This window comes from Sander vitreus, chromosome 1, assembly GCF_031162955.1.
Source record: "Sander vitreus isolate 19-12246 chromosome 1, sanVit1, whole genome shotgun sequence".
NCBI lineage: Eukaryota > Metazoa > Chordata > Actinopteri > Perciformes > Percidae > Sander > Sander vitreus.
In genome coordinates, this window is record NC_135855.1 from 24,717,967 (window position 1) to 24,738,590 (window position 20,624).

At 39.1% G+C, this 20,624-nt stretch overlaps 1 protein-coding gene across 2 annotated transcripts in view; it reads left to right on the top strand.

The window, feature by feature from the left end:
- Positions 1-20,624, top strand: part of furina (furin (paired basic amino acid cleaving enzyme) a) — an 84,727-nt gene that overhangs the window by 8,605 nt on the left and 55,498 nt on the right. For both annotated transcript variants that reach the window (XM_078249756.1, XM_078249747.1), the window contains exon 2: positions 1,378-1,703. In XM_078249756.1, the coding sequence (XP_078105882.1) occupies positions 1,494-1,703 (210 nt within the window). In that variant the 5' untranslated portion in view covers positions 1,378-1,493. The remainder of the gene's footprint in view (positions 1-1,377; positions 1,704-20,624) is intronic.

Consider the following 20,624-nt stretch of genomic DNA (forward strand, 5'->3'; position numbering starts at 1 on the left):
AGCTGACCCTTCTGGCTCAAAACAACAGTTAAGAGGCAAAATTGTATCAGCAAACAGCTCTGGCCAGTGTAGCTATATCATATGATATATTGCTTTGTCTTATTCAGAAGATTGTGCTTTAGATGTTTGTGTTTCTTATTGCTTAGTGATAACCTGTGAGTCAGCAGCATACTAAAAAGAAATACCCACTCTCAAATCTGTGTATTGTATGCTGTAGTCCAACATTTTTCTCTTGACACTTTAAGTGTGTATGTTCTCTCCATGGCCTCAGCCGGTCAGCGCCTGCCTGAGACATTGAAACTCCACCCTCGAGTGGCTACTTCCCCTCAAAGTGAGACCGACTCTGCTGTGATCACTCAGCATCCAGGGTGTAGTCTAGGTTTTCCAACCACACTTATCCACCTCTGCTGGCAACCCAGTACACCTAAGCATTTTTCTTTTTGTAAGCTTCATCTACCGTATCCTCCCACAGGAGTTTAAATGCCAGATTTTGCTGCTGTGTGTCTGACCACAACATTAGGCCTGGCCTGGACGTCCTGCTCACTGCTTCCTGTGGGATTATCAAATGCCTGTACTTAGCTGGGCTGTAGTACGCCTGGTCCAAATTGCTGTTGGGGTGGCTGTTCTTCCTCACGGATAAAACTGATTCATATATTATTTAATGTGTTTAGTCTTCATTTTGACACAAAATTTAGTTAGGTTTTTTGTGAAATCTGAAAACGTTTACTCCATAGTAGAGCTGGGCAATATGTCGATATATCGATATCGTGATATGAGACTAGATATCGTCTTAGATTTTGGATATCGTAATATCGTAATATGGCATAAGTGTTGTATTTTCCTGGTTTTAAAGGCTGCATTACAGTAAAGTGATGTCATTTTCTGAACTTACCAGACTGTTGTAACTGTTCTATTATTTGCCTTTACCCACTTAGTCATTATATCCACATTACTGATGATTATTTATCAAAAATCTCATTGTGTAAATATTTTGTGAAAGCACCAGTAGTCAAGACTACAATATCGTTGCGGTATCGAGATCGAGGTATTTGGTCAAAAATATCGTGATATTTGATTTTCTCCATATCGCCCAGCCCTACTCCATAATTTATTCCTCTATTCCTGTTTATGTTCCTTATTTCACCAAACAAAGGGAAGAACAAAACCTCAAAATTGGACCTCAAAGTGTTCTTTGTTTGGTGTCATGTGAATAGTTTCACCGTGGATCTTGACACGTCCAGGGTGTGCAGTCTTCTTTTTTGTTACAGTTCACATGGATCACACGGAATGACTCGCCACTGTAAACCTTCACCAGTCTTTCTAAACTTTGCAAATGTGTAATAACCTGCATTATTTTCTTCTTTTGCTTCCTGTCAGGTGAGCTGTGACTACCCCCCCTTCTTTGTCTCTCCGTACACCTGCATGTACTGTGGACAGCCCCGGCCCTTCGGAGAGGCGCTGTGCTCAGAGACTGTGCTGCACTAGAAGAACCCATGGCTTCTGGCACTCCTTGTCCCTCTGTAGGCCGCAGGCTCAGGCTGCTGGAGTTGCTACTCGGGCCTCTGTTGGTCTTGCTGGTTTCTGGGCTGGGACCAGCACTGGGTCAGAAGGTCTACACCAACACATGGGCTGTCCACGTACCTGGCGGTCAGGAGGAAGCTGATCAAATTGCCAGTAAACATGGGTTCATCAATTACGGACATGTAAGTAATAAACTGCACTTTTGAGTCTTACTTTGTTTCCCCCCTGCATTTGCAATGGTATAATGTTTAGATATTATGAGAACGTCAAAGATCTGAAGCACTTAAATGAGCACTACAGCGGCCGTATGTGGAAAATGAAACCAACTACATTTTGACTATGCAAATATAGGACGCATCGGCCTCCTGAGAGTTTGCATAAAAGGTTAGCTTGCTGCATTATACGCACAGGGTGCCCTCACTGTGTATAATGTATGACTTGTTCATTTCTGTATTATATCCCATCAATATTCAGATGTGCTCATTAATGATTATTATGAGTTATTTATGATTCTTCATTATTATGGGTTAGTCCATTTTATTGGGGTTTCCTGTTGGCTCAGCTGTCAGAGAGCATCATGCACTCGTGTGTTTCCTGTTTTCCACTTTTTCAATCCGAAGACAAAACACTAAAGTCTTATTTCTCTGAATGTCAGTTACAGTGAAAACCAATATTCAGCCTATTGTGTGACTGTAGTGTGTGTGATGTGATCACCAGGTACTAAACACCTGGTCACCTGCTTCATTATCTTTTACAGCTCATTCAGTTGTTTCGTGACATTGGTGTTGCAAGAAGCGACACGGGAAGCTTTGTACCGATGCACTGATCAAACATACAACAATAGATTTCCCCCATCCTGGTTGCTTGCTTGTTTGTGAACCAGTTATGACCATAGTCTAAAGAAGAGATCTTCAACAGGGGGTCCTCAGTCACTGCAGGGGGCCCCCCAAATTATTGCAATTTTTAAAAGTTTTTTTCTAAAATTAAAATGGCTTAACATAATTCCAACATATTATTAGCCAATATAAATAAGGTAGACAGACACAGTTAATCCTAAAGATTAACTGGGCCACATGTATGTGTAACATTAAAAGATGATTTATAAAACCATTTCAAATTAATATTTTAATAGCTTAGTATTCTATGCAAAAAAGGTATGCATAAAGGCATTAGGCTGCCCTACATGTTATTGTAGGCCTAGTTTAATATGCAACTTCATTTTATACAATGGCTTAAAAAAACGTTGAAGTCTAAAGCCACAGTCCACAATCACGACTTTGTCTGGATTACTGAAACCTACAGGCTAGACAAATGGCTAATAATTGGTGATTTCCACCAACACACACAGTGCTATTAGTTTTAAGTGAATAGTGGACAAAACACTGAATGGTAGTATGATTAGAACTGTGTCCCCATTTCATGTAAAAAATAAGTATTACCACATGAGAATGGGGAAAAAAACCGCAATGGTGGACATCTATCTGAAAAACATTTGCTTGCTAATTTATGCTGAAATTTGTGTGTAAAAGCTGAAAAGAAACCAATGAAAATGCCAGATTTCTGTGAAACTGTAGTTAGAGAGACGTGGACAACAGAGACTGTAATGGAAACTCAGCAGAGAGAGAGTTTGAGGTGAGTCAACTTTGGAGGAGTAAGGTGAACTTTAGTTGAGCTGTGGGCGGGCACTAACATCTGGATGACCTAGATTATAAAATCATCCTGTCACTCAAGGGACAACACTTTATTTCTTTTTAAATCATAACAGTTCAGAAATATTTTCAATCAAATTGACATTGACTTGATCAAAACGATTAAAATTCCCAAACACCAGACACTGTTTGGTCTCCTGACTGACAAGAGTTGGATTGAAATATGTTTTCAGTCAACTTCCATCTCGAGGAAGGTTTAGATTCAGATCTCATTATGCCTGTAGCTTTCCAGGCACAGTAGGTGTGGGCAATGTAACATTCCCTGTGTGGAAGCCACATTAGCCAAGTCTTCTTTAAGACTTGTTAAATTGTCTTCAGCAGGACTACAGGAGTTTTTTTTAATTTATCTTTTCATGTAGTCTTCTTTGTTTTGTGTACTATTTTTCAACAGACACTTATCTTGATAGGAAGTGCTTTTTTGTTTTGATGTTGGATGTACTTATTTTGTAATAACCAAAAACCAAAAACTTGTAATGTTACTGCTGATTTCCTTTTCAGCCACAAGCTCTTTAAATTAACTTTTAAAGTATCTAAACCTACGTACCTGTGTTGTACACAAATACTACTTCAAATAGCAATTTATTTTCCACGGGTGACATTAAAAAACATTTTAGGATCAACTGTTCCTCCGAACTTGATTTTAGAAGAAATGCATTAATGTAGTAGAGCTGTAATTTTAAGATTGCACAATATGCTTTTTAGACTTTCAGTTACTGCACTAAGTGAGGTTTATATACAAAGTAAGAATGTGAGGATAGTTTTCTGATATACAACAAAAAGCGGCCCTCCATGCATATGTTTAATTCCATAGTCTCAGCACTTTTCCAGGGAACCATGTTCTGATTTGCACCATATGGTCTTACTGGTCATGACCAGAAATGTTATTTGTGCTCTGAATCACAGCATGCAGACTAATGAGTAATCCTACTCACTCAAATCCTTAAACTATGTATTGTCTGTGGACAGCGACTCCAGACAAAGCAATTACACCCATGTACTTGCAGAACTGCGTCCTGGAGAGGCTAGGGCTGTGGTTTAGCAGGTCTCAGCAACTTGCTTAAAACTATTTTATGGTATTTTGAGGGAGGGAAAATGAACTGTTGTGTCTGACGAGAACTAACTTGACGAGCTAGTCTTGACATGGTGGTTAAGAATGTAAAATGGCAGAGCAGGGGCCTGTATCACGATGCAGCCTTAATAAAGTTAGCTAGATAAATCCTGAGTAAAGCATTAAGCTCTCTCAAATGTGAAACATTGACTCAAGTAAAAACAGATGTTTTTACTCAAAGCAGTTCTTCTTCTTATTAAACTTGCTTCATAAATTAGATCCCTGAGCTGGCCTTCATTTTTGTTAAAATAACCCCAATTATGCCTCCCCACAACGCCAAAGAGCCTGACCTGTGCGTGTTCTGTAGAAATAACCATCTTGTGCTGCTAAAGCATCCAATCATTACCTATGTCATATGTGTGTGTGTGTGTGTTAGGCTGCTGGGGCCAAATTTAAAAAGTTAGTTTAAAGGATCAAACAGAAATTCATGAGACAGATACCTATTTATTGCTAGAGAGAAGAAGCACTTTGTGCAGGTGCAAATTATTATAAATTATTTTACTTGAGAAGGTTCCTGTAGTGTTGAAATGAAGTTGAATGAAAAATGAATAAAGATACACGATAACATTTGTTAGTTTGGAGCTGCAACGATTAGTGGCTTCATTTATTATTTGATCGACAGAAGACAGCATATGGACAATAGACGAAGACAATAGGCAACCATTTTCATAATCGATTTATCAATTTGAGTCATTTCTCTGGGTCCAGCTTCTCAAATGTTAATATTTGTGGGGTTTTCTTCGACTTCTACAATTAAGAAATGAACATCTTTCGATTTTGGACCGTTGGCGGCACAAAATAAGACATTTGAAGACCTTGGGCTTTGGGAAACGTGATGAGCATTTCTCACAATTTTCTGACAATTGTAGAGTAAATAGTTGATTGTTTGAGAAAATAATCGACAGATTAAACGATAATGAAAATAATTGTTAGGTGCAGCCCTATTTAAGTTGACTGCTTTGGACACTGGCTTCAGGAGGCTTTCTGTTGGACACACATAGCATAAAAACTGGCAACATGACATTGGCATCATAAATCCTCAAAACAGTCGCATATGTTAAGCCCTCGGCACATTATTGATGTATTCTCTCTGCTCATTAACTTTGAAAGGTGAGGTATAACCACAAGATGCTGATGACCAAAAGATGCTCCTACGTTCTGCATCGCCCCGACTGCATTCCAGTACCTAACTGCTCATTGATTAAAATGAAGCCATTACTTTAGAGCTGGGAACAAACAAATCTGTAAAGCCTTTTTGTTTTTTGCCTACAGATGAGGAGTAAATGAGAGTAGCTTTGTGAGCTATGTGTGCAAGGCATGGTGAGTGTAAGCTCTGTGTCTGACTCTGCTGCTGTGTGCAGGTGTTGGAATTAGGCAGGAGAGCTTGAGGGGAGGATCAAAGACTGCAACAGGGCAGGTTTTACAGCTCCGATGATGCTTGTTTTTATTTTGCCTTCACTCATCCCACTCACACTATGGCATCCATACGCCCTATACCCTAAACATCGTCAGATTTCATAATCCTCCATAGCGACACATGCAGCATGTTGTCATGATGTTGTAGACGCATTTTGTGTACATGATAATTAACATTTATATTATGTGTGTGGGAGTATATTAAATGTACTCCCATTACACCCAACCATATGTTGTACATGATTTTGCTTATTGATGAGATAATACCAATTTTCTTTAATGTAACATAACATCTTCAAGGATTTTAACTGCTGAATTCATTTTACTGCTATGTGATATGTCATTATCTGCTTAAATTATAAATTTGAGCAACTAATGATTATTTTCATTATAGATTAATGGTGTGGTTTATAAAATGTCAGACAAACCGTGTTAAATGCTTGTCAGAGTCAACAACCACACTCCAAAACCCAATAAGTGCCAAGTTAACTCATTATCTTCATTGCTTTAATTAAGCATAATTATCTTCTGTATTTTAAGGTGATGTTGGTGGGAGGTGCCCTTTTGTTTTTGTGATCAAATGTTACGTTAAGGGGTGGATGGGTGAAAACGGTCTACGCTCATCACTTTTTTTGTCTTTGCAATAGATGATGCCGGTAAGGAATATTGATATGAATGTAGCTGGAATGACCCGGGCTATCTGTTTTTAAAAATGAAAAGTTGCCTTGACCAAGTGGTGTGCAAATGGATACACCTCTCACTTTGACTCCACTTCAACATTATAGGGCCATTTTAGAACAAGGGGAATAATTAAAACTAAGGTAAAGTAATAAAATTAAGAAACCGCTGACTCACACTGTGGTAAATGGGTATTAACTGCCCGCTTGCATCTCGGATGGTTATTTTACATTTTAAAGACCTTTTCTTGCCCACATCATCAGCCTTGCACTGCATTTTTTTTTTCAGGGCAAATCACATTTTTGTGCTACGTCTGGTTCAATTGCACCTCTATTATGCTGATATTTAAATAAATGGTGAAATGGGATCCAAAGGACTGCAATTAGTAGTATAAGTCATTTGATGAGTACTGACATAAGTTAAACAAATCTTAAGAATAATTATAGTGCAATCTGTGAAATGGATCAAACGGCCACAAGATCAAAGGCCAATTAAAAAATATATCAATTGTGTTCACTGTACAACAAAAGCAGCCCTTTTTTATTTGATCTGCTGAGCTTGACTGCTGGTTAAACGGCTAGATAGATTCTTTTTCTATTTTTTTTTTTTTTTTTTAGGTCAGTCATGTGTTTCGAAACATTGTGCCTCTCTGGCCTCAGGCTTTCACCATCTCGTCCATCTTGTATGCAGCTCACGATGAGGCCTTTTGGATGAATTTGCATTCATCTTGCTTAACAATAACCAGTCACATTACCGGCATTGTTAAAAAAATAAAGTTGCACAATTACAAATATAACAACTTTATAGTTTTTGTTTTTAACATGATAAAGGTAAGTATCTGCACAGAGCTTGTGTCATGATGAAGTGTTATATAAGGAGTGTCAATGACACCATTTCTAAGAAAGTATTTTTGTTTCCTGCTTCCTCCTCTTTTTGGAATGTGAAACAGGTTACTGGTGTTGAGTCAAACATTCTGTAAAATGTACATGACGCTATATTTAGAGGATGCAAAATAAATCTCTTATTTTTCTTGGAAGCTGTCTTTGATTATTCATAACCAAAGGTGGAATACAAAAAGGTGCTACATAACTTAAGTCATCTATTCCTACACTCTCACTTAAAAGTAAAATGCACTTCTCAGAAGCTGTCACTTCCTTTCTTGTGAGCAGTGGTTATGTCACTGGTGGTAGATAAAACCGTCTGTGTTCGTATTTCGAGGCCAACCTCCTTCATAGCTTCTTCTGCTGGTCCACCCCAGGGCTTTGCATGTAAGGGAGGATTGTGTTTGGCATACTGTGCCCTCACTGTGCTCAGTGGCACCAACTTGGCCTATTTCTGCTATCAAATGTGCTGAATTCTTGCCCTCAGTCTGAAGTGGTTAGACCATTTTTTTTATGAAGATTATTAATATTCTGTTTAGCACAAGATTAAAGAAGGAGCAAAAGAGATGGATATCATCTGGATATTATCTGTAATTTTGATGAAGTACATGCAATTACACTCTCCTATCTGTAACTCATGACACAGCACTGCACTTAAAGGAAGCCTCTGAAGAACTTCCACTTAAATCTATCCCTCAACAAAAAGGAAAGTAGTTCAAGATACGGATGAACTTCTAATCTCTTTCTTCCACTGTTGGTTGGGCTTTCCTTATATTTTTCACAGGCTACTTTTAATGAAAGCCCCTTCCCCATAGGGCCTGGCAAAATCAGATATTGAAATATCTTTCACCAAATGCCGTATTATCGAAATGATGTGACTTCATTTGCATGACTTTTGGTGCTTTGAGATCATATTTACACACACGACAATTTTGGAGAAATAATTCTCTCAGTAATGTTAATCAAGTGGCAGATTCACCATTCATTTCACTTGGTTACCACAGTCGTATGTGCCTTCTCTATAGAATTCAAACATTTAAACAAAGTATAATGATATTGAATTAAACAATTAAACCCACAAAACAATAAACACAGTAACATCAACAAGGACATAACTGCACATAACGGCTCATCCTAAAACCACACCTACTACATTGCTAGAAGAGTCTTCTGTGTCAAAATACTGAGTCTACTCATGGACTAAAAAAGAAGGTACGAACAGTCAAGAACAAAGTAGGTTTAAGGTAAATAAGCATAGAAGTCTTGAAGTGAAGAAACAAAGTAAGTGATCTGAGTGAGTCAGGCAAATTCCAATCTGATTGTGAATATGATGATCCAAATGGAATTGCTGTTTTAAGTATAAAGTATAGTTCAAGCAACTACATTTAAAAATCAAAGAGCAGCCAATGAAATACGTCTCCTAAGGGGAAGTGATAACCAGTTAAGTGTATCATATATGTGACGATGCGTGCGCTAAGGACACCTCAGGACAAATCTACAGATTCTATTTACTACATTTAAAGGATGTGGATGTGTTTCAGAAGTGCTGTATATAATGTCACCATAATCCATAATGGGAAATAAAAGCTTTTGGACGATTTTTTCTTACTTGGAGAGTTAAACAATTCATTGAACGATATAATATTCTGAGACTAGCATTTGTTTTATTTCTAATATAATTCATATGATGCCTTAAAGACAATTCCGAATCGATCCAAAGACCAACATATTTAAAGGTATCAACTTTATTAAGTGGAGACCCATCAGAAAATTGGCTCAGCAGATTAATGGTAAAGCTTATATCTAGTGCCAAACAACATACTGCAAGACGACTTCTTAAGAAAAAATAACTCATTTTAATCTATACTGCATAAGTAAAATATCTAAAATCCCAGACAATATCCATTCTCATATTACTATCTTTGCCTGGGCCGATTTTTCCGTAGCAGTTGATCTGCTAACTCAAAGGAAGCAAAAATTTTCAAATGTTGACTCAATTGACTTGTGGTAAATTTTTAGTTTTTCCTTCTCTCTCTTACTAGTAGGTAGAGGAATGAAAGAATAATGCCTGATAGTGGTGTAAGACAAAATCGATACACTTGAGTATCGCGCTATATATATATATATATATATATATATATATATATATATATATATATATATATATATATATATATATATATATATATATATATATATAATCTAAACCTAAATATTTGTTGTGTTTAAACCCCCTACTGCTAGATGGCTATGCTGAGATGCACCACAAGTGTCCTTGCCTAGCAGTGCCTAGCAGGGCCTGACTTTTTGCTAGAAGCTAACAATGTAGCTATGGCTGAACTTTGGCCTACTTTAGCATGTAAAAATTAGCTCACTAAGAACCTGTGAACCACAATCCCAAACTGGCAGTTTGATTTTCTGTGTACTGAATTGTTTACCTAAAGTAAACTTCTTTGACTTCTATGCACATCATGTCTTTTTTTAAATATTAGTTTTTCTAAAATTATACTTTAAGATTCTTGCCAATACACAGCCATAATGCCTGATGTGATTTTATTTGCACACACAATTTGGTAACATACAGAAATTACAGAAGTCACACCCAGTTGACACGAGTAATTAGTAAGTGTGTCAGCATTGAGCTGTATTTCCTCGGTTAAATGTGGTTTGTATGTGGTGTGGTTGTTTTGTTGACTTGAAACTCTCTTTGTTGATACATGAAAGTAGTTGACGTTTAAAAGTGTTGGTACAAATACAGGTTTTATAATCTCTGTTCTCTCTACTTTTTTTTGAAGTTGTCGCAACACCTCGTTATAGAGGCTCTGCTAAACTGTTGGTCCTGCTCTGCCTGATAAGAGCTAAATTATTTCTCGCACATCGCTCAGTTAAATCTTCATTGCAAAGTACAACCAGAGTGAATTGGGAAAACCCCAACAATGAGAGGCTGAAGGTATGGAGTCCATAATTGGACTCTGAAGAAGTGAAGCAATTAACTGTGGGGAAATTGAAGAAATTAGCTGGAAAATCTTCTCACGGGATATGATTGGCCCAGAGATGATGGGAGAAGAAGCTGCCTGCTGAGCGCTGAAATGAGCTGCTCTATGCTCTGAGTATGCTCTGATTTGTACTATCCCACACAGGTGGTTCCTCTTATTTGTGCTGCATTTGCCACCAAGTCATCTGCCAGAAGTGAGACTCACCAATACCTTCATAAAGCCCTTTCAGGACCTCTTTGCTTCTCCACATAACTGTAGCTCTCTAACACGATGCTAGCGCATGTCCACCCACTTTGTAGCAAAGTGTGAAAGTGTACTAAAATGTCACAAAAACTGTGACTTACTTTTGTTTTTACAGTAGCTGCACTGAGATGAATAATGTTTCCTCAACAAAAAGGCAGCTGTGTCAGGAAATATACACCCACATGAAAAATGGAAATAGCCTTTCAGAATTTAATTAATATTGAGAGGGTTATTGCTAATTTATGTCAGCTCATATTTGCAATATTTAATGCCCTGAAGATGATTAACAAAAGTGTTTTATAATATTCTAATGTAAACACAAAAGGAGCAATATACTGGGGAAGCACAGCCCATTTAATATATCTGGAGAGGTTTTGGACCGATAATTTAAAGTAAGCCTTTGGAGCAAACATCACTAAATCATTTTGAATTATGAATGCCTTTTCATCTCTACACAATACAACACTTTATTGACAAAAGAACACCCATAGCGGGCCTAAGAGAATTTTTGCAATATTAATACATGTATTGCTGATTCTGACCTCCTTTAATCATTTTTAATGTGTAGTGTATATGTCACACAAACTTGGATGGAAGCCAGTTATTGAAACCGCATCACTGTTTCTATTCATGATATGTTACACCCTTATATCCCAAGGGCCTTTCCAGGGTCCTTGAGTCAAACACACAGCTCAAACACACCAGCTATATAGATTGCCACCTCTAAATATTTTATTAAGCATGTTTTGCTGGCTGGTTTACTAGTGCAATATCTTCATTAAACTTTAACGCACCCCTCTGTGTACTGTGGCTCTGGCCTACTTTAGCCAATGAGAGCTGATGGCTCTAACGAAGTGTGCAGCTCTATAGAGCCAGTGTAGCATGTCCCTTTAGAGTTGGTGCCTCTTTGAAGTGCAGTAACGATAACGCTGCCAACACAGTTCACAGCGCAGTTGGATGTGGGCCCTTGTTTGGTGCAGACCCATTAGGAGGCTAGGCTAGGCTTTTCATCCAGAGAGAGATGGTTTCTCATCTTGGTATGGTTGATCAGCAGCAGAGTGGTGCATCTCTGCAGCGTCTTTGGTCCGACTGCCTTTAGTCCTTGTGTTGCTGTCAATGAGAGAGCCTCCCTTTATTCCACGCTCCGGCCTCTCTCTCACTAAGCAGACCCAGATCTCATTTATCTCAGTAAGCTGCTCTTCTTTAAAGTTAATGAACTGCAGAGATTGACTTGTCCTTTTTGCTCTGCTGGAGACTGCTGTGTTGATAGGAAGGAGTTTGGAGCTGATATACACCAAATGAAATCCTTAATGTAACTGATATATTAGAACCATTTTTTGATCATCTACAATGTAAGTGTAATCTTAATTGTTAAATTACACTTTATGGATAATAAAACTTTCACATGAATTTATCTTTCAGTTATTTTTTGGAACATATATTATTCAACACACTGCGATATCTACAGCAGATGTTACTGTAGTGGCATTTTCAGAAAAACTTTGTTCATGTGGCATCCCATTGACCTCTTTGTTTCTGAAGTAGTTCATAGATTGGCAACAATCTCCAGAGAGCAAGATTGTTGTTTTTTTTGTGACATGCTCTGCTTAGATAAATCTAAATTAAGATAATGCAACTGGTAATGAAAGACATACATGCCACATTTCACAAGATGAGTGTATGAATATGATTCAGTAGTTGCAAGCTTTATAATAACATAAAAAAAGAAAATAATAAAGACAGAAATAAGTACTGAGCAGTGAACTTCAATCTGTCTGTCGTCATCCATCAGTCACTTCTTCACGGAACAACATAGAATCACGCCTACACACTTCTTACCGCTGCAAAACAAGTTGAGCAACGAGAAAATTGTCTGGCTCATTTGATCCGCCTTTAATCGTGTTATTTTTGTACCTAGAAGGTGTTGTGTCAGAATGTGTAGGAAAAAAAGCTACCCGTCTGGTCTTAATTATGTTCAAGTGTGATGTTTTTTTTTTTTATCTCACTTGTGTCCCTGAACCATGATGTGCTGATATAAGGGATTTCTGGCCACTCCTTTACAAACATTTTCAGGCATTTTACTTTAATAGTCTTTAGTTACTTTATGTGTAGACACAGCATTTCAATAGAATAAATTCAGTTTTTACTCCCAAAAGTTAGCAAAACAATAACTGATGCAGATACCCTGAAACATTGGAGATTTGTTCTTTCAGCTCCATTTGTCAGTACTTCTATTACAGCTCAACCACTGATAACAGGGTTTTATCTTTTTAGATTAGCTTATAAATCAAAAGGCCACTGCATCAGGTCAAACCAATAATTACTATTTTGTGAAATAACTGCCCCACAGTGATAGCACTAAAGGCCAACATCCCGAGAAGACAAAAACAGTGCATGAATCAGTGTTTCTGGAGACGTATCCTGAGAGGGTGACATAAATGTCTGGCTTCACTCGTTCTCCCTACAAAAAAATTACCCTGAAGACAAAGATGGAAGAAAATAACAAACTGGTCAGCAGGAGGCCATCCCCTGCCTTGAGCAAAGGAGTGAACACCCATATTGCCAGGGGTCCTGGGAACTGCAGCAGCAAAGGCCCAGCAGCAGTCAGTCATTACTCTGCTCTCCCACAGAGGAGCTATGGGGGCTGGGATGAAGCAGAACCACACACAGGTCACAGGGGCTGTAACAAGAGCCAGATGTGCTGAGGGGACGTAAAAATACATGGACACGCACTTCTCTTTGGCTTTCAAATATGAACACACACACACACACACACACAGAGAGAGAGTTGAGGTATTTGAAGCATGTCGGCACTGAAATGGAAAGAACTTATTTTTCTTCTGTTCTTATGTGATAATAGTAGTTGGAATAATGGCAGCAGGCTGCAGTTTTTGGTCATTACATTTTCACTCCATTTTGTTAAGAAAGAATAACTGGGAAAACAAGTCTTCACATAAAGACGTAAAAGAACCTCTAGTGGGTAAACTATGTATGTATTATGCTTGTCGTATAGCTTACCCACTTAAACCTACAAGGGATGTGTTCTCTGCTGATCAAAAAGTCCTGATAAACCTTTGGTTGCAAGCAAGTATGATAGAGTTGAAAGGACAGAAAAATAATTGATTAATCACTTTAGTTTTTTTTTTCAAGCAAAAACATTGGAAACAATGCCGTTTAAATTTGAGGATTTGCTGTTTTGCTTTGTCATATATCACAGTAAAACAAATCCATAAAGGTTTTTAACTTGTGGTGCAAAACAACACATTTGAAGATGTCACCTTATTTATATCATAGAATCAACAATTTGTTAAATGAAGCAAAAGAATAACTAGCAGATTAATCGTTAGTATAGTAACTTGCCATGAAGTCAGGAACATTTCAGATGGGCAGTGTAGGCTTTATTCCATGATCTAATGTTTCAGTAACAGCATGCCTTCTTCAGAACTTTAAGCTCCTACTTGGAAGTCACTATACTAATTTACTACCTAAAGATTATCAATTATATGTTACTATACTTATGAAAACCACTTAAAGCAACACTATGTAACTTTTCCTGCTTCGGCCCCCCTACAGGTTGTCTCATTGGAACTACAGCTGCAGCTAAAAGTTACATAGTGTTGCTTTAATTTACAACAAGAGGTATTACATATTGAAATAAAGTACAAGCTGAAGTGTGCCAAGAATATTTTAACATTAAAGCAACACTAGAGCACTTTTCCCGCTTCGGTCCCCCTAGAGGTTGGAAGCGGAATTGTCCATTACCGCTGTCGTAATGTCTCATTATGTCTCATTCGAACTACAGATCCGCTACCCGATCTGGCAAACTTGCATAATGTAATGTAATGTAATGGACAATTCCCCTTGCAGCCTGTAGGGGTACCGAAGCGGGAAAAGTGCTCTAGTGTTGCTTTTAAGAACTATTTAAAGCAGCATCCCCGTGTCCTGGTGGAAAGGGAGTTTGCACGTCATCTCCAAAACACTCTTCCCTGTTTCCTGTCATTTTGCTTTTATTCAACTATAGAACAAAGGCAAGATTCCAAAATGAAAGCCAGGAAAAGCACGTACAAATTCCTATTAAATTGTCTGTCTGTGATTTATAATGTCCTCAGTTCACTAAAACTAAAATAAGGTTCAGCTTTTTAAAGTAAGGTCATCAATTTGATCCTGGGACTAACATTATAAATCTGGGTGGGAAAATGTACACATCACTTTAAGGAGAGGAAGCCATTTCATGGGGCTGTTGCATGCACTTGCTCTTAACCATCTGCAATGGCCACGAGATAAGACTGTGACTGTGTCAATGTGTCATTTTAAGTTTGATAATAATATTCCTCAGTTCAGTTGCTGAACAGAGAATGTTAAATTGTTAAGTTGCTGGCAGCTGTGTTTGAGGTAACTGATCTGTCTGTGGAAGCAGTTTGTATCTAGGCTTGTATCTCATGTCATGCAGCACGTAACAAGGACAAGATGCTCCTGCCTTTAACCAGGACAGTATGATCCAGCCTCCTGGCACGCACACACAAGCTGACCTGGGGGCGGAGCAGTTGTTTGTGGTGCAATTTGAAAAGGGTAAGGGCTTAGTTTTGGTGTGCCTTTTTACAATGAAAACAATGAGCGGAACTTTTTAAAAGCCTGTAACTAGCCTGATGGAGAATGCAGTGTGGGAAGAATGCAGCATTTGGGTGGAGCTTTTCTTTTTATGACGGCTGCAAGTGATTTTTTTTTCTTTTTTTTTGTTACAGGAGTCCTGCTAAGTTGTAACAGATCTGCAGTTTTTGAACTGTTTGGTTGTGCTGCAGTGTAGCAGAGATGCAGGATCTAGATTTCAGATCAGGTGTCCTCAGGACTTCTAGAGTTAGTTTAGCTACACATGACTGCCAGGGATAGAGAAACAGGTTTCTATGTGAGAGGATTCTGGTTTTGTGTTGCTGATGTATCAAAATTGAGTGTGATTATTACGTTTTGCTTGTTGTGATGTACAGTGTACAAACATGCACAGGACGTTTTGTACACTTTCGAATCTGCAGTGTTACTAAATTCTAATCCAAGGAACGTCTTGTTTCTCTCATCATTTGTATCTTTTTCTTGTCTAGACTGAATGACATCAAGATGTTGATACAGTTGCTTGTATTCACATGCCTTGAAATAAATCTTGTCAAAAGACAGTTTGGCACAGAATATCAAACAAACGCCTCTCTTTTGTACTTTTTCAAATTAATTTTTCAGAGCTTTTCAGCTCTACCAATCATGCACCAGGCCATTTCCCCTTCGCAGCACTGCACTCTGAGTAGGTGCTTATTTGTTTTTGAATGTTTCAGTAATGTTTTGGCTACCTGCCAACTTGGAGCAGAGATGGCTCCTAAATGCGCTAGAGGTATTTTTTCCTTTGATATCCTTTTGAAAAAGAAGGGTTCGTTCTTCCAGGATGTTATATCATCTGTTTTATTGATGTGAAAGTCAGTCTTGTGCTCTTCAGTTTTCATGGTAGTCCTTAAAGTTGGGTAGTTTGGGCTCGACAGTCGAGTGTCACAAGTTCTAAAACACGTCTTTTTAGGTCTTCTTCCGTCCTCGTGCAAAGGAAGTGGAATTTATCATTTCTGTGTACAGTATCAGTTGTTGGTATGTGAATTTGAGTGTTCATGAATATTTTATTGCTGATGTAAGCTATGCATCAGTGGGTTACAGTTTACCCCCCCACCTCATCACGTTGATGTGAAATTGAGTCCCTGGTGCCTGCTATTGAAGATGGAGCTCTTTATTGTGTGTGATGATTTTTGCTGAATGAAGACATGCTGACTGAACTGGATGCCCCATACAGTTGATTTTTTTAACAGTGGGGGTTTGTTGCTGCAAGGCAGGATAATATGGTTCAAATCAATACTACAATGATGATTTTATGATACTGATTTGTTAATGCATGTATGGCAAATGTATATGGCTGCCACTTCATTTTCATTGATTAATCTGTCAATATTTTTTCAGACTAATCTATAAAATGTCACAAAATGGTGATAAATGGCCTTCACAATTCAAGGTGACATCTTTAGAATTGCTTGTTTTGTCAGACCAACCCATTGGCTCAGGAGTGCACTGGATACTCACAACCTGCCATATTTACCACAATATACAGGAAACCAACTGCACAGGAAACACTGAACTGTGTGTTTTTTGGAGGCTGCTTCAGCTCAGGGAATGTTACCAATGTTTTGGACAGGATACTGTGGTGGCTATAGTTGGTGAGCCTCAGTGACTCGCTCTCATTCCCAGGGCATGAGTCCAGACATACACTGCTGTGGCACAGTGGAGATACTCCAGATCCCAGGTTTCCCTGAGAGTTGCAAAGTAAACCAGGAGAACTGCAATTATGGTGCGTTAAAAAAAAAGCTGAGTCCTGTGCTGAGTTGAGCTCTGAGGGAGCTTTCCCAACAAGTGGGTTCATGTGTTTAGTCCACAGAAAACAGTCAGCCTCCCACTGCTTTGGAAACCTATAATACTAGCTGTTTATGAAAGAATGTCTCCCCACACACACACAACACAGCCTGGAACCTTTCTACTATCCTTATTTTGGTACCAGGTCGGCTTGTTCGTCTATTTTGGGACTGTTCTCTTTTTTACTTGTTCCAACTTACAGTAACTCTGAGACTGGTGCGACTTCTTTCTTAGGGTTACAGGAAACTTTCATTGTTTTTATGCATTTCACAATTACACATCGAGAGCGAAATGAAGGGCAACCACAAACTAATGTGTGCCTTCGTTCATTCCACTGTAGTTAATCTATGGCAAGAAACATATTCATCCCAAAATGGATGAATATAGATCCATTTATCCAATATAGATTATTAAAATTCATTATCAATATCTATCTACAAGCTGAAAAAACATTTAACAAATGTAGTTTAAAAATCAGAGGGATCCAGGTCATCCCATGAATAACATGTTGAAGAAAGATTTTGAGGATCTTCATAGGACCGGGTATCGTGTTGATATTGTTGTCAGACTTTTGGAAATGGTAGCGGCCGGCCTTCCTGTCATTGTCCCAGCCACCATGCAGCAGCAGTGTGGTTTGGGTAGCCAGAATGCTGAACCCAGCCATTGTGGTCAGAGCTTCGGACGGGACCGAACTCTTTAAGAGAACACACACACACACACACACACACACACACACACACACACACACACACAGAGGGACAGAACTGTTTCAACATTAAGAAGGTTCAAGTGAGCAATGTGTCAGTGTATTGAGTACACATACAACAGTTGGGTGACTATTGTTTGGTATGGCAGCACTGTGTTTACATCCCTTCAATTACTGTAATAAAAACAATTGTATGTGTTCTTCTGTTTTTTTTTCAGTTTCAATTGTGTGCAGTAAAAGTGTTGGGCTGAAGCGGTGTATTGTGATATGATTTGTCGATGTAATTGCACAGTGGAGGCAGCTGAGTTTTTGAATTGAGTTTTATTTGTACGTCTCTATATTGCGTTGATACTGTGGCAATCTAAACTCCCTCTGGGGAAAATAAAGTATCCACAGGATGATGTGATGGCACAGTAAGGTCACACTGCCTATACCCAGTCATTGTGTTATGCTTGGCTCCGTTGTTTTCACTCTCGCCTGCTGTGAGTGAGATTGAAGAGGAGGTGGGGATGGAGAATGGCTGGATGTCTGTGTACTTGGACGACGTGGAGCACATCCTGGGAGAGTGTGTGTGTTGGATGTCGGACACTTTAGTGACAACAACATCCAAAGAGTGCTGTAAATCGAAGGTGCTGAGGCTGATGAAAGAACTGGGAAAATAAACATCTGTGCGTTTTAATGGAATCAGGTCAAGCACACAGCCGCTCCCAAACTGTAAAAAAATCATTATCTGTGCTTACTTTTATGAGAACTTAAGTCTCTCTAAAACAGCTGGCCCTGAAGATTATTTAGCTGAGATATCCACCAACAAGACATTCTCACAAAAACATCTTAGCTCAGAGGTACGCACTTAGCACGCATTTTGAAAGGGTGTGTGGTCGGACGTCAATTGAGCGAGATGGATTCTGTGGTCATAATTGCTTTTGGTAATTCATGTTACACGCACAGCTCTCTCTCCACTCGTAAAATGAAGTGTTGTTATCTAAACTATATTGATATAGGACTTGATTGTGATGTTTTCTGTGCCAGGATCACATAGAATATGCAAGGCAACATACTGCCTAATGTCTATACACTTTTTACTGTCTGGGACGGGTGTCTGATTGATATTATCTTTATGCTGGACTCAGCGCAGCTTTATTTGACAGGGAGCTGAAATAAAAGCAACCATGTCATATGAGTTTAATGTTCCTTGACAAGGCAGTGACCGCTTTTCATTCTCATAATGTAGATGAGAGCAGAGTTGTTTTGCTCCACGCTGCTGTCTACTATGAATAATTCGGTGTCGTAACTTCTTTCAACATATCTTCCCCCGGTTGCTAAATTATTTGGTTGGAAGAGCTCATTTGTTCATACTGCCTGGGGGAATGGAAATTATGAATAATTTTGTTGATTGACATTCACCCACATAAATGAACACATCAATTTCAGATAAGGAGGAGCAGAGCTTTGCAGCATGTATGGCAGCAGCTGTTACCCAGTTTGCGTGTGACTTCTATGTTGATTGTGTTATCAGATTAGAGAATGATAGTGTAAATAAACCGTGATGACCCATTGAAAGCCCAATCCAATTTCTTGGAAATGGACTCACTGCTTCCAGCTAATTTCAGTTCCTCTTAATTGCTGTTGACAGTATTTGGACTCAACTTCATTGTAAGTAAAAGAGTACCATACTGATTAACGTTTGCTCATTATTCTCAGGGCATTACCTGCATTACCACACCACGTTGATTCACTCTGCAAGGGAAAACTGCACCTTATGTTTCATTCATTTTTGCAGATGGTGACTAAAAGTAGCCCTGTGGAGTTTTGTTTGTAAACAAAGTTTTACATTGTGTTCACAAAAATGCCTTTAGATTAGGGCTGGGTGATATGACAGCCCAGTCTCATGGCAGTTCGTGAAATAGTTACGTTATTGAATCTATTGATTTGTGAACAGGACACGATTATGTCTTTTTTCGTGTGGTGATTAAGAATTTTAATTTAATGTATTTAAATGGGAAGCATATTTCGTGATCACAGCACGACAACGGTAGGGAGTAGTTAACCTGACTCCGCCAGATGAATGCTTCGCATTTGCTCAGCATATCCATCTGGGAACTTTCCGTTGGAGAACTTTTGTGAAGGGGCGAAAATACTGGTTGTTTGGATAAACCATCACTAACCTGACTCCGCCAGATAGCTCGCGAGATCAGGACGGTCTCACGAGGCTAATTTTCTTCACGACTAGCGGAGCCAGTTGATATATCAAACTCTTGCCGAAACCAGTCGGGAGAAGAGCAAAAACATCTTTTCCTCCGAGAAAAGCCTCCAGTGCCGTTTTTTGCTCTTCTTTCAATGAAGGAATACTTTCAAATTCGGATAAAACTTGCGTGATAGCTACGCTCCTCTCATCTGTGGAAGCTGCCATGTTGTTGAAGAGTCGCTTCTCGTTGCATCACACCTAAACCCGCCTCAAAACCAACGCTGATTGGTCGGTCGTTTGGCGAACAGCTCCAAATTTTCTCTATCTCAAGATGCCAGACTGATCTGCGAGTGGAGAACTGGAGCTTGCGAGATCAGGAAGGTCTCACAAGGCTAGGGAGTAGTATGACAAGCAGAAAATCTGCGTAGGGAGGTTGGTCGGGGTGGTGGATGTCTCAAACAATACAGGCTTTCACCCCGGAGAGCGGGGATCGCGTCCGGCGTGTTGCAGTTCCTTTCCGCGTTATTCTCTTTCTAACCACAACCGTCCCGTTGTTTTCGGCGTGTTTTGTGTGTGACGGTTCCTTTCCCAGTATCTTCTTTTCCTAACCTCAACCGTCCCGTTGTGGTGGCGTTTCATGTCCCCGTTGTTGCATGCCACAGAGACAGCGGATTGAATTTCCCTGTTGTGGAACGGACCGCGTGTGGCGGTCCGTCCTGTTGTTGTCGCCAGTGTGTGGCGTTTATTTTCCC